Source organism: Nannospalax galili, unplaced genomic scaffold (genome assembly GCF_000622305.1).
Source record: "Nannospalax galili isolate Female #2095 unplaced genomic scaffold, S.galili_v1.0 scaffold212, whole genome shotgun sequence".
In the NCBI taxonomy this organism is placed as follows: Eukaryota; Metazoa; Chordata; class Mammalia; order Rodentia; family Spalacidae; genus Nannospalax; species Nannospalax galili.
The window spans coordinates 365178-387922 of NW_008333884.1; the positions used below are offsets into that span (position 1 = coordinate 365178).

The 22745-nt window shown below is 51.1% G+C and overlaps 1 protein-coding gene across 11 annotated transcripts in view; it reads right to left on the reverse strand.

Moving 5' to 3' along the window:
* The window catches only part of Myo18a (myosin XVIIIA), a 104512-nt gene that overhangs the window by 35269 nt on the left and 46498 nt on the right, over positions 1-22745 (reverse strand). For 3 of the 11 annotated variants that reach the window (XM_029561408.1, XM_008828709.3, XM_029561404.1), the window contains 17 exons: positions 12344-12379; positions 10172-10259; positions 9872-9978; positions 9593-9769; positions 9074-9287; positions 8708-8850; positions 7857-7957; positions 7046-7109; positions 6734-6878; positions 6385-6405; positions 5169-5180; positions 4356-4532; positions 4081-4171; positions 3659-3851; positions 2768-2854; positions 1250-1391; positions 999-1158 (listed from right to left, as the gene is read on the reverse strand). In XM_029561408.1, coding sequence (XP_029417268.1) covers positions 999-1158; positions 1250-1391; positions 2768-2854; positions 3659-3851; positions 4081-4171; positions 4356-4532; positions 5169-5180; positions 6385-6405; positions 6734-6878; positions 7046-7109; positions 7857-7957; positions 8708-8850; positions 9074-9287; positions 9593-9769; positions 9872-9978; positions 10172-10259; positions 12344-12379 — 1958 coding nt within the window. The remainder of the gene's footprint in view (positions 1-998; positions 1159-1249; positions 1392-2767; positions 2855-3658; positions 3852-4080; positions 4172-4355; positions 4533-5168; positions 5181-6384; positions 6406-6733; positions 6879-7045; positions 7110-7856; positions 7958-8707; positions 8851-9073; positions 9288-9592; positions 9770-9871; positions 9979-10171; positions 10260-12343; positions 12380-22745) is intronic. The other 8 variants (XM_029561407.1, XM_029561405.1, XM_029561409.1 and 5 more) reach the window with 4 other exon arrangements.

Sequence of the window (22745 nt, forward strand, 5' to 3'; positions counted from 1 at the left end):
ACCTCCTATTATCTGTCTTCCATTAGAATATAAAATCCATGGGGCTGGGGTGTATGCTGTCTTCACTGCTAACTGCTTAGCACCTATAAGGCCCCGGCACAGAGGAATTGTCCAATAATTCTTGGCATATGAATGGCTGTGGATGGTTGTGAATGGTTTATATAACTGGGATTAAAGAGTCTTTTTTTTTTTTTAAAGATAAAAAAAATTTTTTTTGGCCTTTTTTGAGACAGGGTGTCCCTATAGCCCCAACTGGCCTGGAACTCGCTATATAGACCAGGCTGGCCTTGAACTCATAGAGATCTTCCTGCCTCTGCCTCCTGAATGCTGAGATTAAAAAACATGTGCTACCACACCTGGCAAAGTTTTTAAAATACTTTGTGATGTGGGCTGGAGAGATGGCTCAGTGGTTAAGAGCACTGGCTGCTATTGCAGAGGACCTGGGTTCAATTCCCAGCAACCACATGGTGGCTAGTAACTGTCCATAACTCCAGTTCCAGGGGAATCTGATACCCTTTTCTGTCTTCCATAGTCACTACACGACATGGGTGCACTTAACACACATTCAAACATAACACTCATACACACATAAAATAAAAATAAATACAAAAAAATATTTTTTAAGTTTCTAAAAAACTTTGTGAGACAGGGTCTTGTGTAGCAAGGGTGACCTTGAACTTTTGAGTGCTGAGTGCTGAGGTTACAGGTGCGCACCACTAATTCTGCTGACTTCAGAATTTCTAAGACTCCTTTCTGCCTTCTCTGAAGAGTGGGAGTGCTGGTCAAATTGAAAACTACAAATATCTCCAACCATATCTGTCTCCTATCTTTATTTCAGGAGGCTATTCCTGTATTCTCAGGGTCAGCTGGCCTTGGCTGTTACCTCTCAGGGACTGGAGCCTGTCTACCTTGCTGGTGAGGGTTTTCTGACACATCTCTAGGGGAAGGGAGCCCAGAGAACAGTTGTGGGGACAGGGCAGAGGGAGTGATGGCCTTACTTCTGGGAATCCTGCAGGAGTCGGGGTGCATTCTGGGTGGCTGGGTTCTGCTTGGTGTAGCTCAGCCAGCCAGTTACATTGTATTCCACCCAGTTGGTACCATGGCTATGGCCCAGGATAAAGTGGCGTGGTTTGCTGCTGCGCAGAAGGGGGCTTTGGCCTGAGGGTAGGTAAAGCAAAGTTCAGATAGTCAGGGAACAGATACATAGCCTGGCTCTTTGGAAGGAGAGGGGCTTCTCCAGGGATGTCACCTTTTTTGTCACCTTCCTGGGGGCCATAATAGGAGAAAAGGCGGTCAAGGAGAGTGTCCTCGGTGGCCCCTGGCACCAACGCCTCCTCTTCCAGCAGCCACAGCAGGCCTCTTGCCTCATCAGCCCGGGCTAGGGAGCGGACCTATGGAGAAGGGGAGAGATCCAGCTTTGCCTCATGGAGTTGTGTGAAAGGAGCAGTTCCCTCCCAACCACTCATGCTTGGAAAACATAGCTCGGGCTGCTCACTGCTGACACCTTGTGGAGAAGATGGGCATCAATGGGAAAGGAACTGAGAATTCAAAAGAACCCACAAAAGATGGTTGCCGGGACTTGGGCTTCAAAGGCACCCTAAACTGAAGCTTCTTTGACCTGTGCCTATTCTCAGAGGTTCACCTCTATCCTTCTTCCTCAGAGGGCACTGGAGCCTGGGTCAATCCCGTATTGTCCTCACTCCCTAGAAACGGAAGGAGGCCAAGGGCCAAGTGCGCATCTGTAGCACTTTGGTGGCTGGAAGGAGTGACAAAGCCATCACATGGCAAGTGGCACTGGAGGGCCCCTCCCCAGAGATGTGATTGGCCCATCAAATACAGACCTAAGAGAAAGAATGGCGGCTTTACAGTCCAACACACATCTGCCCCCTGCTGCTTGTGAGACACACAGACAAGTTTCTCTCATCAGAAGATGCCAAAGGTTCAGGAATCTACCTTCCCTGGGGAGCCTTAGTACTTGGGCACCTTAAGCATTTGTCACTGGGGGTACTCCTTCTCCCTTCCTCCTCTCCCTGTGCCTCATCACCTGTGCTAGCCCAGCAGGGCCTTAGCCTTACTGCAAAGAATCTAAGCAGGGAGAACTCTGCTGTCCAGCAAAAATGTCACTCTCTAAAAAAGCTCTGGCTACAAGTCCCCTAATTGAAGACAATCACTAAATGCCAAGTGCTCATTAGCCCAGCCAGTGCACCAGGCAGCAAGGTGCCTGAGACATGAGTATAAAGGGTGACAGCTTCTTCCCAGGGTTTTGAGGGGTAAGGGCTTACATCCATATCTGCCCCCCTCAGGGCATTTTAAACTTGATACCATTTCCCTGTTTGAAGAGGATGCTGCCTGCTCACCTCCATACTGCTAGGTTGCATCTGTCCTGTTCTTGGGGACAGTGGGAGGGAATGCCTATGTCTTCTGGGTTCAGATTCTTACCCCCATCTCTACTCCCTTCCCAGAGTAGATACCAGGGCTCCTGGCAGATATACTAGAGGCTCAGTTAGCCTCAGGACAGGGTCTGAGGCTCAGATGGCAAGAGAGGAAGGACATCTTCCCACCTGGCTGGTATACTGGACAGTAGAATGGTGTTACCTTCCCAGCCAAACTGAGTGCCAAAGGGTAGAGCCCTGTGGTCACGTAGTGCACGGCATCTAAGTGTGACCCTCCCTCAGCCCACAGTGGCAGCCCCAGTGGGGAGAACTCTACCAGAGGCAGAGGAATGGGAAAGAAGCAAATCTAGCCCAGGCCTCCCTGGCATTCCTACCAGGGATTGATGGGAAGCCTGGTCCATAGCAGCCACGGAGTCATCTGTGGCTGGCTCCAAGTCATCAAATGCCAGCTCGATGTTCTCCTAGGAGGGAAAGTGCATCAGTGATGAGTGTGGGGCCATGTAGGGGGTGGGGCCCTTGGAGCAGATTGGGTAGGTTCTCTAGGAACAGCAAGTCCAAAGCTCCATCCCGTGTATGGGTTCCCTAAAGTATCCCAAAGGACAAACTGCTCACCACCTCCCAAGGTAATACTTGGTATTTTTGGAAAGCTAAAATTTTTACAATCTCTTTTCATTCTAAACTACAGTTACACTCTGCTGCCATGTGCATCAGTTGATTAGGCAATGCAGAATAAGCCTACCCTTCATTTCACACAATCATCTCTGGAAGACAATGTCACATTCCTCAGGGTCTTCTCTTATCCAAGATAAATATCCTCCTCTGTTTATTCCACTCTGCTCCATAGGAGGAAGGATTTCCAGAACTCATCCCATCCCTGAGGCCCTTCAGGGAGGGGCTCTAAGTCACTAATGACAATCCTAACAGATCAGGGGGCAGGGAACTGGGAGAAGGGGAGGCATAGAGGCCCACCCAGAGGCAAGAATTGCACTGCGACAATTTATAGACTGAGGAGGGGGCCTCAGTGGGGACCAAGGAGAGCTCCCCAGGGACTCTGAATGTGCCTTCAGTTTTCTGGAGCACAAACTGTCCATAAAGTAAAAATGCAGCCAAGGCCAAGACCAGGACAAGATCCTCCTCCAGAAAACAGAGAACAGAAAGGATAAGGAAGTAGAGAGCTAGGAATCAGTGTTCCATATGTACAAAGGTCCTCCCTGGGCTAGAAGGGGTGGTGGGTAAGGTCCTGGTAGGGCACATGTGGCAGCTACCTCCTTGTATCTTTCCAACTCCTGCAGGAAGGTACGCTCGTGGAAGAGCCTCTGCAGCCTGTCCTGGGCATAGTTGTGGCACAGCTCTTCAAAGGAGGCTCCACGGGCTGACCCACCCTGCTCAGGGTTCTGAAAGCCTGGTGTGTCCACAATCATCATGGAGCAGAGCGAGTGCTGGCTGGACTTGAGAGCCCTAAAAGGGGAGAGCCTGGGTCAGAGCTGGCTAGAGCATTACCACAGAGCAGCCCCACTGCTCTACCCCTGATAATCCACTAATCCCCTTCCCTGTACCTAGCTCACAGCCCACAGGGACAGTGCACCCTCTGCTGATAGAGGACAGCCCTGTCTCAGCCAGCATACACACAAAGGCATATACCCCAAAACACAATGTGGAAAACCCTTGGGCTCTGCCTGACACTTACCTGTTAACCAAGGAGACTAGCAAGGTAAAGAGCTCACTGTAGAGACCAGATGCCATGCCCTCTAAGCACTCCAGGGCACTCAGCTTGGGGCCTGTGGGACAAGAAGAGCAGCTCTAGCTCTCATCCCTGAGAACCCACTCAGTCAGCATGAGGCCTTGGGGTTGGCCTGTTACACTTGAGGCATCTATTCACTCCAGTATTTCCACCTCCAGGATGGCAACAAGTCTCAAGCAAGGCCTCCCAATCCCACCTATCTCCCAAGGGGCCTCAGGTACCTGTGCCCTCTCCCAGACTGTTCTCCTCAGGGCCCTGGCGGAAGGAGGTAGAGCGTTGCAGGGTGCCGCCTTTAAGCTGGTGCTTGAAGATGGCTGAGGACAACTCTTCCAGGCTGCAGCCCAGCAGGTATGCAGCCTTCTGGGCCCATTCATGGCGGGCAAACTGCTTACGTCCAGCTGCAGGGTGGAAAAAAAGATCTAGCATCTCAGGTCTTTCTTCTTAGGCTAACTGAGAACCATTGTGCTTTTGGCGCTCTTATCCCCATAGGACTGGGAGTATACATCTTATGGAGCTAAAAAACAGCCCTGATAACACCACATGGGCTTCACATGGGAAAAGAACGGCCAGCAGCTGTTAGTTCTTCCAGAGTCCCCTGGGGGTAGAAAAAAAGGAGCAGGTCCTAAAGGAGGCAGTAACTTCACAAACTACCACTAGAGGGCACCCAACCAGCTGCCAAAAAAAAAAAAAAAAAAAAAAAAAAATCCCATTAATCCAGGGGTGTCAAACTTGAGTTGGGAGAAGACAGAGTCAGAGGATGAGTAGGCCCACCCAGTGTGAGCACAGGAGTCTTGTATTTCCTGAGGGGGACTAAGCATGAGAGAGTATTAGCACCTGTCCTTTCCTTGGATGCATTAAGATCCCCCCCTCCCTCTTCTTACCCTAAGGGAGACCATAGACACCTTGATAGCTCAACAGTGGGGAGGCAACAGAGCCACAGGGGAAAGGGAACAGCCCACACAGACATATGTGCCTGAGCCAACATGTGTCTAATCACAGCAATTAGGGAAAGCTAACAAGAAACAAGGTTTTACCTTCAGCAGCTTCTGTAAGGCAAAGGACCAGCATGCAGCATGCAAAGAAAAACAGTGTGTTAGCAAACAGTCATCAACTGAGCCCGCCAGGCCTGCGGGAAGGGACTGTGGGAGGTGGGAGTTTATGAAGATGAGCAGGCAAGAAAATTCGACCACATTCAGCCCTGGAGACAAAAACACACAGTCTCAAAGGAATATGTTTGTGGATGTTATCACACTGACAGAGAAAGAGACCTACAAAGATATCCTACTGCATGTACATAGACACACACACACACACACACACACACACACACACACACACACGAAAATACTGGAAACCCTGAGGAGAGAGCAACGCTATTCAACACCCAGAGCACTTCATCTGCAGACACAGCTGAGTAGGGTCAGAGAAAACCTGGGCTTGCACCCCATAGAGCACAAGAACAACCACATGCCTTCGCACCCTCCTGCCCAGAAGGTCTGAAGGCCATCTCTTTAACCCAGAGTGCTTGCTTCTTGGCCCAGGTACCACCTGTTGGTATCATAAGAGATCAGATACCCGGACACCTGTTCCTGCATGCACCCACAACCACCAACCCTTCCCAACCCCTGCTGAGCAGCCCAGAACTTCTCACATCTCCAAGAAGATAGAGCAAAAGTTGGAAGTGCTGTTCAGAGCCAGCATTCCTTTTTCCAAGGCTGGAGGTGAAAGGGGTGAAAAGGCACTCTAATCATGGCCCATCAAGGTAATCTCCAACAGCTCTTTCAAGTTTGACTGAATCCCCAGCCATCCTCAAGCAGGGATCCCAAGGGCAGAAGCTAAAGTCCACCCATCACCAGGTGCCTGCTGCCCTCTAGTGGTTTGCACCCCGACATGCAAGAGGAAGAGCAGCAACTACCAAACCAGTGGATGGGAAGATAGGGAAACTGGTCTTAGGAAGGCCCAGGGATCAAGTCCATCCTCTCCAACCTGAGGCCCATGAAGGGCTCCCTGAGAAGAGACTCCAAGATCCAGATATAAAATAGGAAGGAGAGACAGATATTCTGGGGAAATCCAAAAAGCCCCACAGGTGGGCTCCCCCTACCCTTACCCCTGCGGCTTCTCCTTAGACCAGTCCCCTGTGCTATGAAAGAATGAGTCTGGCCACCAGAGAGCCCAGGGAAGCACCAAGACAGGCAGGCAGGTCCCTAAGTCCCCAAGTCCCTTAGCCCAAGGTGGGCCAAGGTCAGTTACCGGCTTGCTCCTCGAGGGCCTCTATCAAGAAGGGAATGAAAAGGAAAGTCATTCTAGGAGATGCTCTGAGGGAGTACCTTCCATCCCCCAACCCTACCCCCTAGCCACCCACTCCTCACTGTGTTCCCGCCCTGCCAGCTAAGGCCAGGCTTCAGGCCATCATTGGAGGTGATGCTTCTCTAATTTTCTCCCTTGATGGGGTTGGGGGGGAATGGGGAACTGAGACAAGGAATAAGCCAATGGGGAGGGGGGCATCTGGTAACAGCTAAGTCTGTGTTGGCTAAGAATGAACCACAAATGGGTAGGAACCTCCAAGGCCTTCTGGGTGACAGAGCAGGCTGTACATTACCTTTGGTGGCTCCAGCAGCCCCCAGGTGGTAGATAGCAGCCAGGATGAGCCAGCAGGCTTTCTGTTCATCAGGGGAGATGGCCAGCACCTTCATGGCTGTCTGCAGCTTACTGAACTGCTGAGCTGCCTTCTGCTTCTCCTCAGACTGCAAGGGTAGACACACATGCTAGCTCTGGACCTCAGAGAGCTTCCCTCCCAGCATGCCCTATACTGCTGGGCCCTCTGGGAGTGCATGGCTGGAGTAGACCACTCAAGGGTACCACTAGACAATGAGGACTTCTATCCCCAGGGTCTAGGGCTGCCAACCCTCACCTTGGCCAATGGCACAATTCCGAACACATTGTTCTCTGCTAAGTGGTTCAGATGGAGCTCTGTCCTAGGGGTACAAATGAGGCATCAGTATCGTGTTTGGTCCCCAGGCCAACCCCCTCCCAGGGCATGACAACTAAGCACAGCTTCTGCCCATTACCGCACACATCCAGCCAGTTCTGCCACCTTTCCTAATTGAACTAGATGCCCGAGTAGGGCACCGCCTCCCTAGGAGAAAGGGTCCAGTTAGACCCCTGGCAAAAAGCAGGGAACCTGGCTGAAGGGCAAGTCTAGCCAGACCAGGTTATGCTTTTGTTATGAGAAGAGCTGAAGAGAATGCCTGGAGTCATCTGGCTGGCCTTATGGGCTGTCCTTGTCCAGTGAGCAGGCAGCCAGTCTGAGGGTAGAGATTGAAAAGCACGGTAGGAGCAGTCAATGGGACTGAGGGTCAGCTGGAGGGAGCTGGGGAAGGCTTGATTTCTGACTCCAGGGCAGACTCCAGTCTAGCCCACAGTAGCTATATGACTGCATGTATGCCAGCCACCACCTGCATCCAGGTGAGCTTTCCTCTCCACATCTTGTTTCCTGGGCAAGGGATATCACTGAACACCAGTTGTGTTCCTCCCACAGAGCAAGATCCCCAGCCTTGGGACCGAGGAATTCCTGGATGGCAGGACCTGAGTATTGCTTGTCTTACCATCCCCAGGACCCAGCCGGCAGCACATAGTGGGCAGTGGACATAGGACACAGTGAGCTACAAGGTGGTGAGGCTGGAGTCCAGAGTTCCCCTGGGGCACCCTCTGTCCCATCTCACCTAAGTGTGCCATCTCCACAGGCTAGCAGGTAGTAGAAAACATTGAAAGTGGCTTCACTGGATGGGCGTCGGGCCACACGCAGCTTCTCTAGGAGCATCGTCTATGGCACAGTGTGAGTGAGGAAGGAGGTCATGTTCTTCCTACCCCACTGCAGGTGAACCAGGCCTTGATCCTCCAGGCCCAGGGATCCATCAGGACATCTTATTCCCCAGGTATTCAGCTAGTCACCAAGTTACTCCAGAATGAGAAAAGACAGAAACCAGAGCCATGTGGAAGAATATAGGCCCCAACTCTTGGGGGAGGGTACACTATCCTGCCCAGCACCTAGTGACAAGCCTTCTTAGATGGAAGCTTATGGCAAGAAATTCTATTTAGGGGATGGCAAGATTGCTTAGTGGGGAGAAGTGCTTGTTGTCACGCTTGACAACCTAGATTTGATCCCCAGGACCCATATAACGGGAAGAGAGAAACAACTCCTACAAGTTGTCCTCTGTCCTCCACATGAATATAATTTTTAAAAAGAAAGAAATTTCATTCAGCATGGGAGGGGATCAGTGTGGCTGGGCTTTACTGACTTTATTGGCAAGTGTGTCACTGACCTGAGAGAAGTCCCTAAGCATAGGTCTCAGAAATTGGGCAAGCAGCGGCCTTAGCAGTAGGGTTGGAAGGCAGAAAGGAGTTGAACAGGAGGCCTGGAGGGCAAGATGACAACGCAGGCCAGCCCCACCTATGCTGAACCTCCATTTCATCAGGACAGAGTCCCAGATTAATGAGACACTGAAGAGACTGACTTCTAGGGCATGAAATCGGGGTCCATCTCTACTCCGTAGGCCTGGGAAATGCCCCTCACCTGAATGGAGGCTGAGGCCACCTGGCCAGCTTGGTCAAAGTCCAGGGAGAGGATCTGGGAGAAGCGGGTGGCATTGCCGTTCATGATGGTGGGGCTGTTCCCAAAGGCTTCCAGGAGGGTGTACAGAGCCTGCCATTTCTCCACTGCAGAGCACAGGCCCAGGGGACATCAGGAAAGCCAGGGCTAGCTAAACCCAAGCCATGGGCTCCAGATGACCCAGAAAACAACTGCCCAGGGACTGGGGTGGAAGGAGTTCAAGGGGATAGAGAACCCAGGGCAGAAAAGAGCAAACACCTAGGAGAGTCATCCTTTCCCCACATTCCTGCCCGAACCCAGTCTCAGTTTTCCCTGCTGCCCCTGCCTCACCAGAAAACACCTTGTTCCCACTGGTGCCTGCAATGGTGGCCAGATACTGCACCAGATGCTGGCAGCTGGTGGTCTTGCCACTGCCACTACTGCCCAGAAGGACAATGGACTGGTCCTGGCGGCTCATCAGCATTGCCCTGTACGCAGTCTGGGCCACAGCATAGATGTGGGGTGCCATGTCCTCTCGCCGACACCCCTTGAACATGTGCATCACCTTGAACAAGAGAGGTACAGAGGGAAGGAGGAGGCTCGTAGCCAGGCCCCTGATCGCCAGAGACGCTGAGGACAAGGCCATCATGCATGGAAATATAAATATCAGCCAAGTCTTCGACTCTATTAAAGGTTGCAGGATATCCCTCTGTCCCCACCCTTTGAATGAATCCCATAGTCAGCTATAAGAGTGGACAAGTTCCCAGTGGATACCAAAGAGGAAGGGCAGAGAGTCAGGAAAGGGAAGGTGAGTGGTGGGTGGGTCCATAAGTAATATGGACCTACATAGTAGTCTGGAGGGAGGCATACCTTCTCTGAGTACACAGCTGGGGCTCCTCGGGGGCTGAGGACAAGGAGGCTGGGGCCAGCATAGGTATGCAACAGGCTAGCACCATAGCGTTGGCGCAGTGTGTGCAGGACACTGGATTCATTGAGGTATACCAGTGAGGCCAGATCTTCCAGACGGTTGCAGGAGGGAGCATTAGCCTGGGAGGAAGGACAGGCAGGTGGACAATGAAGTAGCAGATACACCACAGGAGACAGGGCTGCCCAGCCCACATCCTCCCTTGCCAGTAGATTCCTGCCAACCTTCTCTATGTCATCTTCATCCACATCCAGGATGGCTCCATCGTGGTCTAGTTTCACACGCACCTTCCCCTCAGGTAGGCTGAGCTCCTCCGACTTGAGCTGGCTAGCTGCAGAGCAGGGAGAGCTGAACATGGACCTAGGAAGCTTCTGCTACTCTACTCAGACCCTTCTTGGTCCTGCCTTCTTCCCCACTGGCTCACCGGCCTCTCTTTGCTCATTTCAGGCCTCACCAGGAGAGGCACACCCTATGCCAGCCCTGAGTCAAGTCTTGGCATCTGCACCGGACATCCTGGGACTCACCCAGAGAGAAGCCATCCTTATGAACCAGCCACACCTTGTCAGTCTCAAACCAGGCCTCTTCTGCTGCAATTTGCTCCTCTGTCTTGGCCTATCATAAGAAAGGGAGGAAGAGTCAGACACTGTTTAAAAGACAGAGAGGCGGTAAGAGTGAAGAGACAAAAGAAGAAAAGGTTCAAGATGAGCCACTGGGCAAAGACGGGCAGTTAGGTGGTAAACACAGGACATGGGGTTGTGAGAGATGTCAGGGAAAGAGGGTAGGAAGCCAGGGTCCCTGGGGACAATGACCATGAGATTAGGGATTATACCACCATTGAGGGCCCAGCAGGACAGACACAGGAAGCATATGCCCAAGAAAGAGCAGACCCTAGGCTCTACCTCCAGCTGCCCTGCTTCCTTGTCCCTGGCAAGCCTGTGAAGTCAGTATCCAGACCAAAGCCCTGAACCCTGGGCCACAGTTATGGGTTCTGTCATGCCAAATGACAGGCCTCCTCTCATAAGCTAGGAAGGACCATTTTCTGGATTCTTTTAGGATTCTGCAGCAAAGTGCAGCAGGATCTTTTAGGAGGTCCTGGGCTCTAGCCTGAAGATGCTCTACATGGGCAAGAGGCCAGTGCTCAGATGCACATGGTAGCCTCCCTGCTTCTCCAAGTCACAGTCTGCAAATGCTTCGATTTAGAAGGTAGCAGTTGCACAAACTTAGTGGACACATTAATTCCACATAAGGGAACAGGGCAGCATGGCCAGAGATTTTGGAGGCATGGAGACAGCTGGTTTATCAAACACAAGGAAGGACTTGTGTGCCACACAGAAAGGGCATAGGGGTGGGTGTGAAAGGGCTAGGAAGGCCCCAAGATTCCTGGTAATCACCAGTAAAAAATAAGCAATCTAGGCATTGGTTAGGGTGTGGATCTATCGAATCCTAAGGACATTTGAGCTGGGAAGCAGTTGCATTGGAGGAGCTGGGACAAGAGAGGGACCCAGCTTCCATGGTCTATCAGACTCCTTCATGCTGTGTGGGAAAATGTCAGCAAAGTTACGAGGCTGGCAACCCCCAAAGCACAGACCAGCCCTCAGGTTCACATTGGCTCCAACACTGTGAGGATCCCCAGCTTCCAGCTCCCTTACCCTAGGTTCCCTTTCTCATGAGACCCAAGGATGGGGCAGACACACCACCCTGTGATGCTGATCCCTAGCTGAGGATCAGGAAATAAGAACACATAAGGAGAAATATCGTATGCTCTTTGTCATGTTTCTTAGATTTGAAAAGAAAGGAGACCTGAATCCTACTTCCAGGTTGGATTATGACTTCAGACAAATCCCTGTAATTCAGGATAGCCCTTTTCCTAGCTATGAAGTAGGAGGGCTGGGCCATATCAGTGCCCCCAGATCTCTGGGTTCTGTGAATCAGGGAAATTGCCCTTTAATAGGTTGATTATAATATGTTTATCAATATTTTGATTTACCAAAGTGAGAAAAATTTTAAACTTTTTTTTCTTTTAATATTTGAAGGACTGTAACTGAGGCCAAACATGGCGACACACACCTGTAATCTCAGCAGTAGGGAGGAAGGCTGAGGCAGGAGGATTAGGAGTTCCAAGAATTCTTGGATTACATAGAGCCTGTCTGAAAAAAATTAACTTCATTTTTTTATATCACCAGGGTTTGTTTTTTTTTTCCAAATCATATGAGCCAGGTAAAACTTGTCTTGCAGGATGTTCTGTATGGCCATGTGTTGGGGTGACATCAAAAGCCCACCAGTAACTCCTTTTGAGCTGATCTGAGAATAGGTTTCTAATACTTGCCAGGAGGTGGAGACAGAGACCATCCCATCTTCAGGTTGGGGTTAGGGCAAGGAAGAGAATTCTCTTTTTACTTTTTTTCTACCCAGAGTGAGCAGGGCAGCAACACCAAGACCTCAGCTAGCCCTTGAGTTCCAAAGGCTGACAGCCATGTGAGGGCAAGCTGGGGCTGTGATGCTGCCCAAGGGCCTGGGCCAGAGCTGTACCACCTCGGCTCCCCTGGCGTCCCCTAATACAGAGTGGGAACCTGGAGGGAAAGAGGCCTTACACTCCAGCAGGAGGCCCGAGCACAGACGCCAGCCCAGGTGCAGGCTGGGGATGGGATGTCACCGGAGGAAGCAGAGGGCTCCTGAGTGGGGCAGGAGCACCCTACCTGGCTGGGGGCAGGAGAGGCGGCCTCAGGGTCCAGCTACCAGCAGCAAGCAGAGAGACAGAGAGAGAAAGAGAGAAGTATAAAGACAGGTAGACCACTGGCACATCCCCTCCATCAGGCACCCCTGGGTCAGTGAGTCAGAGTTCTCTAGCTGCCCAAGTTGCAGAGTGGAAGTCAGGAGAGCCTGGTCAGAACTGGGGTGCTGGCTGAGCAAGAGAGGCCAGACCACAATGGGGAAGAGAGTCTTGTAATCATTAGACCCTCCAGAGGAAAGGCTCTGTGTGTCATTCCTGTGGCAGGTAGGTGTCTGCCACTCTGCCTCTGGCCAGTCTCTCCTGAGTTGGCTATTCAGTCCACCCTGAATTAGGCTCCCTCTTCCAGGGAAGCCTGGCCACCTTAGTACACCCAAGGTCTGGGCTCCCTGGGATGCTCCTGTTCTTTTCTAGGGCACCCCCAACCCAGCTCCTTTATATCTACCAGACACTAACAGAGTGCTGTCCCTCCTCTCTAAATACATGCTCAAGGGGTGCCACTCCCCGTGCCAACGGCTATATTTCAGAACTATCACAGATCAAGGCCATCCACAGCCTAAGTCTAGGATACCTTCCTCAAGCCCCATTACACTCTGGTTCATGCCTGCCACTCACAGGCAGACACATGAACCCATGGCAAGCAGAACTTTGGACATTGCTTGTTAGAAATGAGAAGGGATAATCCCCCAACCCTGGTCTGAGACAGGAGCATCTAGATGTATCAATTCCCTGTCTTGTCACCCATCGGGCCCTGACACCAATACATGTCCTCAAGGTGGGAGACCAGGGCTAGAGAAGGAGACTGGATCCTCAGTCACCAAGGGCCCCTGCCGTAGTCACAGGACTCTGGAGAGACAATACTCCATAGAGCTCAGCTTTCCTTTCTTCAAGCACAGAGCCTTTGTGAGGGTTCCCAGACAGCCATGGGGTTCCCCTCCACCATCACATACAAGCACAGTCCAGCTGCCAGCCTCAAGAAGAGGAGGGCCAGGGTTGGGAACCCACACACGAGAGAGGTGGCATTACAGAAGCTGTGAAGATCCTCTCAAGTCGCTGGTGGGCCTCCTCTGCGGGACTCAACCGGACGTCAGAGTCAGCTCCTGTCTAAAGGTTAAACCACTATTAGTTCTGGCCCAGGGGAGAGTTGGGGAACCACAAGCCAAACTCTCAGCCTAGAAGGCCACTGGGACCCAAAGCTGAAGAGGAGCAGGGTCAGGGAGCCAAGCGACGTGCTAATTCGAGTTTTGAAATTATATGAGAAAAAAGAGCAGGTGCCTGTGAAGGCTGGGCTTATTTCTTCCTACTTCCCTAACCATTGTGAGCTTCAAGTGGCCCTGTTATCCCATTCACCTCTGGCTCCTGCTCCAGGCCCAGTGACAAGACAAGAGACTGAACTCCAGGTCAAGACATGTCTCAGCCCCCAACTTTACCCAGTGAGAGGAGGAGGGGGAGGGCAGTGGCCCAGGACAGGTGCATGACACTCCCTGGCTACTTATAGATTCCTTGAGGGACTGAAGCTCAGCTCCTGTCCTGACCACTGGCCAGAAAGGCCCTGCTAACTCTCCCCTGGAAGCCAGGAATGCACTGCCCTGATAGAGTGGGCCAGGAGGGTGGAGGCTTTCCTCTATGTCCTGCAGTGCCCAGAAAGAATGGAGTAAGGCAGCTTCCAGGAATGCTAGCTCCCAAGAGGAAGCAGGAAATGAGAGTCTTAAGGTCCCTCAGGCCATGCCCTCTGCATCCTCCTGGCCCCTCTCTTTCTAGCCACAAGAAGCCTGTGAAAGCTAAGGAAAAAAGGGTGATGTTTACCCCCCAACACATATCCTATGAGACCTCAGCAGGATCCCCAAAATGGAGAAGCTTGAAAAGAATTGTCTCTAATTCAAGACCAGTCAAGAAGTCATCACCTTCCTGGGAAGATGGGGTAGCCCAGATACAAAGGGGCTCAATGTACCTATCAGCCACTCAGGCACAAGACTTCCCAAGAGTCCTGCTGCCAGAGTGAATGTGCAGGATAGGCCTATAGAAAGCGGGGTGTCATTAATAACTGTCAATAACAGCACTATCAATCCTACTATTTATGGGCACCTGGTGGCAGGGAACAGGCCTGGCACATAACAAGCATCATTTCTAATCGGCACAGCAATCCTTCAAAGCAAATATTACACCTTGTTTGTGATTTAAAAATTCCCCCAAACAAAAGATTTTTCTTAACTATTTTGGTGGCAAAACCTATTGGTCTATCCTGCAATGGGTTTGCTTTAGAAATAACTCGTGTTTTTTTTACAGGTAGCTGTTTGTATGTATACTGTATAATATTAAAAAAAAAATCCCAATACTTAGGGCTTCAGAAAAGGGACTAAGGACCTGCATTATAATTCCCCACTCGAGCTGGGCATGGTGGCACATGCCTTAATCCCAGCACTTGGGAGGCAGAGGCAGGTGGATCTCTGTGAGTTCAAAGCCAGCCTGGTATACATAGTGAGTTCCAGGCCAGCAGGGGCTACAGGGAGACCCTGTCTCAAAAAGACCAAATAATGATGATGATAATAATAATAATAATAATAATTCTCTACTTGATAGGCCCTTAGGGATGTGTGACATAACTGGGGGTGTGAGCCTGGGCCACCTGACTTATGAAAACAGTTTCTACCCAGCACTGACCTGCTGAGACTCTGATCCTTATCTTGGGCTCTGGTACTTCAAGCTGGCCCTGTATAGCTGAGGACTAAGTCTCAACTCTCATGTCGAGGCCTACAGCATGCTGGTTAGCAGTTCCCAACCCGACCACCAGGCCAGAGGCCAGGCCATGGTGGGTTCTGGCACTAGGTTAAGGAAAGTCATGCAGTCCCTGCCACAGGAGGGCACATGGCTCTAGGCCAGCTCTGATCATGCAAGGCTCCTTCAGGCTTGGGGAAGCCACCATAAGGGTGCTTGGTGAGAGATATGGGAAGTTAGTGGCACACTCAGGTACCTCCTGTTGCACACCAGGGGTTGGTGGCTTGGCCGGCTGCTCTCCAAAGATGTTCAACTTCAGACCAGCAGCCAGGTCAGCCAGCTCTTGTGCTGGGGTCAGGGAGCATTGCTTCTCTGGTGTTTCAGGCTTGGCTGGGGATCCTGTTTTCTTTGGGGAGTCCACCACTTCTGGGGAGCCTGGTTTCCCTGGGGAGCCTGGTTCCTGGTTGGGGGTCTTCTCCCCTTTCCCAGGAGACTGTTTGCTGCGGGACTTGTGGTCCTTGCCTCGGCCCCGAGACATCAGGCTGCGTAGACCTACAGAAAGCTCATCCTTGGCTGCCTCCTTTTTTGTTTCAGGCTTTGGTGGAGCAGGAGGAGGAGGAGGAGGTGGTGGGGGCTTGGGACTAGAGGCTGCCTTTTCTCCTTTCTTGCCTCGAGCTGGGTGCTCAGGAGACTTGGCTCCTCGGCCTGGGGGCTCCTTGGCATTCCCAGGCTCCTCACCAGGCAGCACCTTGCTCACTACCTTCCTTACCACATTTGCTACCCGCTTCCGGGATAGACCCTGGGTCTCTTCGTTAGGGCCTTCAGCTGTGGTAGCCCCCAAGCCATTCATGGTGAATGTGAGTTCAGGACTCTTGGTTTTCTGGGAAGTCTCTGAGGGTACCAGGTTGGTGGTGGGCTGAGGACTCTGAGGTGGGCCACCGCCATCCTTGGAATTGCCCTCTAGCTATAGGCACATAAATACAGGTAAACATGAGCATCAACCCTACATCCTCACCCATCCCATGCACACACAGAATGCAAGGGGGTGCAGCCTCAGACCCCAACACAGATCTTCCATTCACTCACTAAACAACAGACAGATCCAAGAGCCCCTGCCCCTGCCATATCTTCTCTCTACCTTCCAGACAGAACTCCATCAAAGAATTTGGCTTCTCTTTGCCACAAATCACCCTGCTACTCATTCCCTGATGGTATGGAGGGAACTGGAGAGGCCAGCACAGAGAGCCCCAAGGCCCACGAGCACCCTAGAATTTTCGTCTTTAAGTCAGGGTAGCAGCCAAGACCCAGTCTAACCAAACCCCAGTCCTTCGCATCGAACACTCAGCAAAAGTGGAAGATGGCTAAGGCAAGCAGGCAGCTCCGTGCTAGGCCTATCTCCACATGGCTTCTTCCCTTTGTCATCCCCGCTTCTTCATCATTCAATTCTCTAGGTAGTCAGACCCACAGCCTGCCCATCCTGAAGGATGCTCTTCCTGGCTCCAAGTCAATCTCTCCCAATGCCCCCAGCTCCTTCCCTTTACCTATACTCCCAAGAGCAGCAGAGACCCTGTGCTGGCGTAGTTTCCCTCCTGCAAACTTCTCAAGGGTTTGGAGACTCCTACCACCAGAGGACATGAGTACAGTGATGGGAAGAACAAGAGGCAACTCAGGAACAAAAGGAAGCACTCCAGTAGCCACAGCTGCACTCCCTGGAGAGCAGGGTCTTGGCTCAGACAGTCACACAGCTCAGGGCACCCAGAAGTTGCCTGGAAGATGATGGCACACTCCATCTAGGGCACCCATTCCTTGCTCACATTCTGCAGGGAACTAACTGTCTGAGGTGGCAAGAGACTACCACTGGTCGGGCCACGCTGGCTAATGACAGGGCAGTTTCCTGCAAAGTCAGCCACACAGCCAAGGGGCTCCTTGCTGACCATGCATTGACCTGCCATTCACTGAGCTGATTCTGAGTCCACAACCCCACAAATGACTATGACTCTAGATCATACTGCTGTGAAGGTCTGGTTGCCACATGGAGAGGGCACGCTACCTTCTGAGCACATCTGAGCTAGGGCCTTAGTACAGCCCTCTGCTCTAGGGAGATTCTGCTATGGGGGTGAAGAGGGAGGACTAGATGGTGGCTTTTCTTCAGCTTCTTAGGCTAAGAGTGTTCAATGGCATGCCAGGGCACTACAGAACTGGCCATGGTCCTAACTGCCAGGTCCTTTCCCTCTCCCCCTGTTCCTGGCTTGCCTCCCATCCCCCACAGGTGAAGATGATGACATGATAGTGATTGCTAACCCGTACATGGTACTTTGCCTGCCAGACACCCTCCTAAGCACTTTACATGTTATTTTTGAGGGAAAAAAAAAAATCTGGACTACTTTGAGGCTCCTCCCCCATGCTTCTCAAACATATCCCTTTGAAATCACAGGCTGCCCTTGGGCATCTAGGACTGCTTACAGGTCCAGAGGAGACCACAGTTCTGGCTAATCAAATCATCCAAGGAAGTAGGGGTGGCTGGGACAGTCACCATGTGGATAAGAAAGCATGGTCCCAGTTTTCCCACCCTGGCACTAACTGCAGCCTCTCTAGGATATAACCTCTGAACCAGCTGCTCAGGACCTCTCTTCCTTCTCCCCTATAAGAGTCCATCTTTATTCAGGGTCTCTGTCCCAAGGCTGGGGACAGTGGACAGCTGCAGCTAGCCTCCAGGTTGCTCACAAAGTAGTTGACAGGGTGTTGGAAGAGGCAGCAGCAGCTGCAGTGGATCCTTCTGTGTCCTTGTCTTGTGCCACCCAGTGCAGGCTGAAGAGTCCTAACAGCTGAGTGCTCATTTGCTTGATACTCCCCAACTTGGGAGTTCATCCCCCTAAGTACCTCCTGTCCTAAAGGGTCCAGGAAACCAGATCTGAAGGTAGGTGACTGAAGGGAGCTGGGGGAGGTGGGGGACAGAGAATAGGCCTCAAACACTCTGGCTTTCCCACCCTTCACACACCCCAGGCTGGTGCCACATATGCTGCACTTTCCACCCCATTATTGAAATTCCCTCTAGTAATGCCACACTGGATAGAGGCAAGGCCAACCCCTCTCTCCCTCTCTCTCTCTCTCTCTCTCTCTCTCTCTCTCTCTCTCTCTCTCACACACACACACACACACACACACACACACACACACGCACGCACGCACGAGTCTCAGAGAGCACTTACAGCCCCTTCCTCTTTGCCAGGAGGGCCAGGTTTGGGCAGAGTTTTGTCCTCCTCTTTAACCTGAGGGAGTAGACAGAGAAGTCATTGGCAGGTCAGGGCTAGGAGACCTGCTACTAAAGTCCAGGATGAAAGGATCCAAGGGGTCTCTCTCTCTCTTCCCAAGAAGCAGAGCAGTGTGGATCTGGGGTCTGGGAAAGACATTTCCTTTCCTGAGATCAAAACAGCCCAGGGACAATGTTTTAAAAATAGAATCTTGCCAGGCATAGTACCACACACCTTTAATCCCAGAAGCAGAGGCAGAGGCTGGGAGATCTCTGTAAGATCGAGGTCAACCTGGTCTACATAGGGTGTTCCAGGCTAGCTGGGGCTACAGGGAGATCCTGTCTCAAAAGACACCAAAAAAAAGAGAGTCTGAATAGACGTCAAGACCCAGGACGCCAGTGCCCAGCGACCAGCCACTTTGCCCACTGGGGCTATGGGCTGGTCCACATATGGGTCCACAACATCATGGCCTTAGTTATACTTAGAAAGATGCAGCTAATTCAACTCATGCAAAACAACAGCCATTCCCAGCTTGGACAATAAGTGCTTGAAGAAGGGCATAACCCCAGTGTGGGGTGCCTGCTGGGCCCACAGATTCAGTATAAGGTAAAAGGGTGGCTCCATAAAGCTGGCTCTGGCTTGCTTCTAGGTTCTGTATGATTTACCCCAGGTCAGAGCCCAGTGTCCTCCCAGCTAGACCACTGAGCTCTGGCTAGAGGCAAAAATGGGGCAGAGACAGGGACTTTGGGCTAGATATTTTCCAATGACAGGGTCACAAATCTTCCAGCCATAAAGCTGAGGGAGGGAACCCCAAGGCTAGGTGGGGTATGGAGGAGGGGAAGATGCCTGATCTGGATACTGTGGTGGGGGGTTTGTGCTAGAGCTGGAGCCGGCAGCTGAGTCAGACAGGAGATGCAGAGTCAGGGGAAACAGCAGACGCTGTAACTGTCTGGAAAAAGAACTGACGGTATAGAAACTCTGATGGTTCTTCCAGTTCAGAGACTGACTGGGGCTGGACTCCAAGGGGCTGGACCCTAGTCTTGGAAGAGCCTGCTTTCTAGCACCTCGTGGTATCTCTCTCCTCAAAAGCCATTAGGCAGTCCTGAGAGATTTCATGTCCTTTTCTTCCCCAGACACCTAGGCCTGTTCCCAATCCCGCAGCATCCTCAGCATGCCTTTCTTTCCCTGCATAGTGGGTGCAGGAGCCTAGGAAGACTTGATTTCTAATAGGAAATATTTTTAGAAACATCCAGAATCAATTATTCACTAGGGAAAGGGGTCTGTCCAATTCCAACCAGGGTCCATGGTCAATTTTGAGCTCCAATTAGCAGTGCCTGGGACACTGGCCAGCATGATGGCCACTGCAGTGTTAAAGCTGCATCTTGTTCATAGAGCTATGTTCAATGGGTCCAGGATCCAGCTAGTTCACACTGGCAGGGACAAAGGAAGATGACAAATACTCAATAGAGAAAAACCTCACTACTTCAGAAACTGAGATTGCTGCAGAAAGAGGAAGGGAAAGGGCTGGTAAGAGGGGATAAAGTAGAGTGGTTGGGTCTGCACTTGCTCCTCCCACCCTGGCCACCAAGGGCCATCACCCCTCCCCCAAGGATCACACCATGCATTAGCCTGTAGGCCCACAGGTTAGAAGACAGCAAGTATTCCCAAACCACACAGACATTCACATTAGTGCACTTGGTGCTGTTAGTTTGGGCTCACATATGGCCCAGATTCCAAGTTCACTCTGAGCCCCTCACCAGCTCCAAATCTGTCCTCCCTCCAGCAAGCCATCACCCCTCCCCCAAGGATCACACCATGCATTAGCCTGTAGGCCCACAGGTTAGAAGACAGCAAGTATTCCCAAACCACACAGACATTCTCATTAGTGCACTTGGTGCTGTTAGTTTGGGCTCACATATGGCCCAGATTCCAAGTTCACTCTGAGCCCCTCACCAGCTCCAAATCTGTCCTCCCTCCAGCAAGCTTGAGTTTGGGACCCCAAACGTCTGTCCAAGGTGAGGCATTGGAGTCACTGGTTAACCCTGAAAGTGTCTAAGACACTGGGCCCAGGTCTGAGCTCAGCTCTGGATTTAGCCTCAGGCTGACTCATGGCCCCCTCCTCCCGCCCTAAAGGCTCTGGCTGCTGTTAGGTCATTGCCCCGCCAGAGCCTGTGCACAGACACAAAGGCACGCCCACGTCTGCCGCAGCCTCAATTACTCTCTGGACCCAGGCGCCAACTGGCCTGACTCCTCAACTCTCACCCTTTTCTCCTCCTACCCACCTCAGGCCCCAGACTTAGAGAAACTGAGTTCCAAAGGCCTCAGAGCAGCCAAGCGTTTGGCAGAACCCATAGTCCCAGGGGAGAGTCTGAGCTGCAGCCTGTGGAAGAGGATGGAGTAGTTAAATTGGAGGAGCACCAGAGGGACAAAAGGCAGCTCAGCTTACCAGAGATGGAGCTCAGGGATGAGAGTGACTCAGCAAAGGAGCCCATCAAGACAGAAGAGGGCTCACCAGCCACTGGCCAGTCTCCCTACACCCCCAAATGCATACACATGCCCCAATCCATCTCTAGCTTTCAAAGCTCCCTCTCCCACATGCTGGTCTTTTGTCCACAGACACACCATGCCAAGCACATAGAGAGAACCGTGATTTTGAAATCCAACTTTCCTTTTGCTCCCAGAAGGCAAATCGCGATGAAAAGGCCATGGTGCTGAAGGTAGCCTGTACCCTGGGTCAGAGAAGAAATGGGGGGGCAGGGCCTTTCAGGGGCTTTGAGTTGTCCTAAAGGCCAGGACTTGCTGAGACAAATGCTGTAGGCAACAAGAGGAAATGAGTGATTGAGTGATGGAAGGGAAGAGGAAGGATTACAAAACTCAGAAGGTCTGAGGAATAATGAATAAACTGTTGGAGGAAAACAAAGGCAAGGTGGGTAGAATACAGAGAACTTCCTAACTTGGAGGCTGTGTGTCCTGGAATAAGCCACTTTACCTCTCTGGGCCTGTCTGGAGAATTAGGGGCTGGATTAGTCTAGATAATGGATAAAGTCCCTTCCAGATCCAGCACTCTAAGAGTCAAGGTGGTAGGAGCCACTCAAATCCTTGATTCTCCAGCAGGGGGACTAAGGAGGCTGCCCCAGGACTTCAGCACCTCTGCCTTTGTAATTGTTGACTTCTGTCTTAATGTTCAGTTAATATGCTATAGACTTTAAATTTGTTTGTTTAATTAACTCGTGTTTTTTTATCTCATGTCCAGGTTTTCCTACTGGTTTGGGGAGATCCCATTTGACTCAGGAGACTGGCTGCTGGACATCTGGCCCAATCTTCCTCCACACCAGCTGCTCCCGTGCATCACTTTGACTCACGTGTGGGGTTCTCCCCAGCGGAAATTTCCTCTGCACCTTGGGAAAGAATCACCTGGATAGCGTTCCTCTCTTCATTACAAGTACATTGTAATGAAGCTCTGCTTAGGATCAAGAGCAAGCCATCTTTACCCAATACAGAACAGGGAAGGAACTTGGGCTCCAAAGTTGGTGGTGGCAATGCCTCTGTAAAAGTCACCCCAAATTTAAAAACAAGTTACTCCTAGAACTAGGGACTTGCTGTGCAGCAAGGGCTCCCAGAGCAAAGGACCCTTGTTCTTGACCAAGCTATTCCTGCTTTAGAAATTTCAGCCATTTGCAATGACATTAATTACTGAATGTGAATGCCTACAATGAAATGGACCCTGTACAAGATATTCACATAGATTTCCTTATGTATATATTCATTCTTCCATTCACTTATTCTTGTGTATGTGTGTATATGTGCATAGATGCAAATGTGTATGTCTGTTCAAGTGTGTCTGTGTACATCTGTGTGTGTGTGTGTGTGTGTAGTGTATGTATATGTGCAGGTGCACTCACCCATGCAGGAAAGTGTGGAGGCCAAGGTTCACATCAGGATGTCTTCCTCAATCGCGTTTCAACCTTATTTTTTTACTTTATTTTATTTTACTTTATTTATTTAATTTATTTATATTTGTGTGTGCATTCTATTTAATTAATTAATTAATTAATATTTGTGTGTGCATGCATATGCCACAATGTATATGTGGAGATCAGAAGATAATTTGCAAGAGTCAGTTCTCTCCTTCTACCATGTAGGTCCTAGAGACTGAATTCAGGTTGATAAGGTAGGCAGCAAATGCCATAACTTGCTAAGCCCTCACCAGCCCCTCCACTTTATTTATTTCTGAGACAGTGTCTCTCAATGAATCTGGAGTTCATCTTTTTGACTAGACCAGTTGCAAGCCCCCTGGATCTGTCTGTCTCTGCCTTGCCCTATTGGTGGGTTAAAGGGTGCACATTGCCAGACCCTGGCTTTTTTATGTGAGCTCTGGGGATCCAAATTCAGATCCTCATGCTG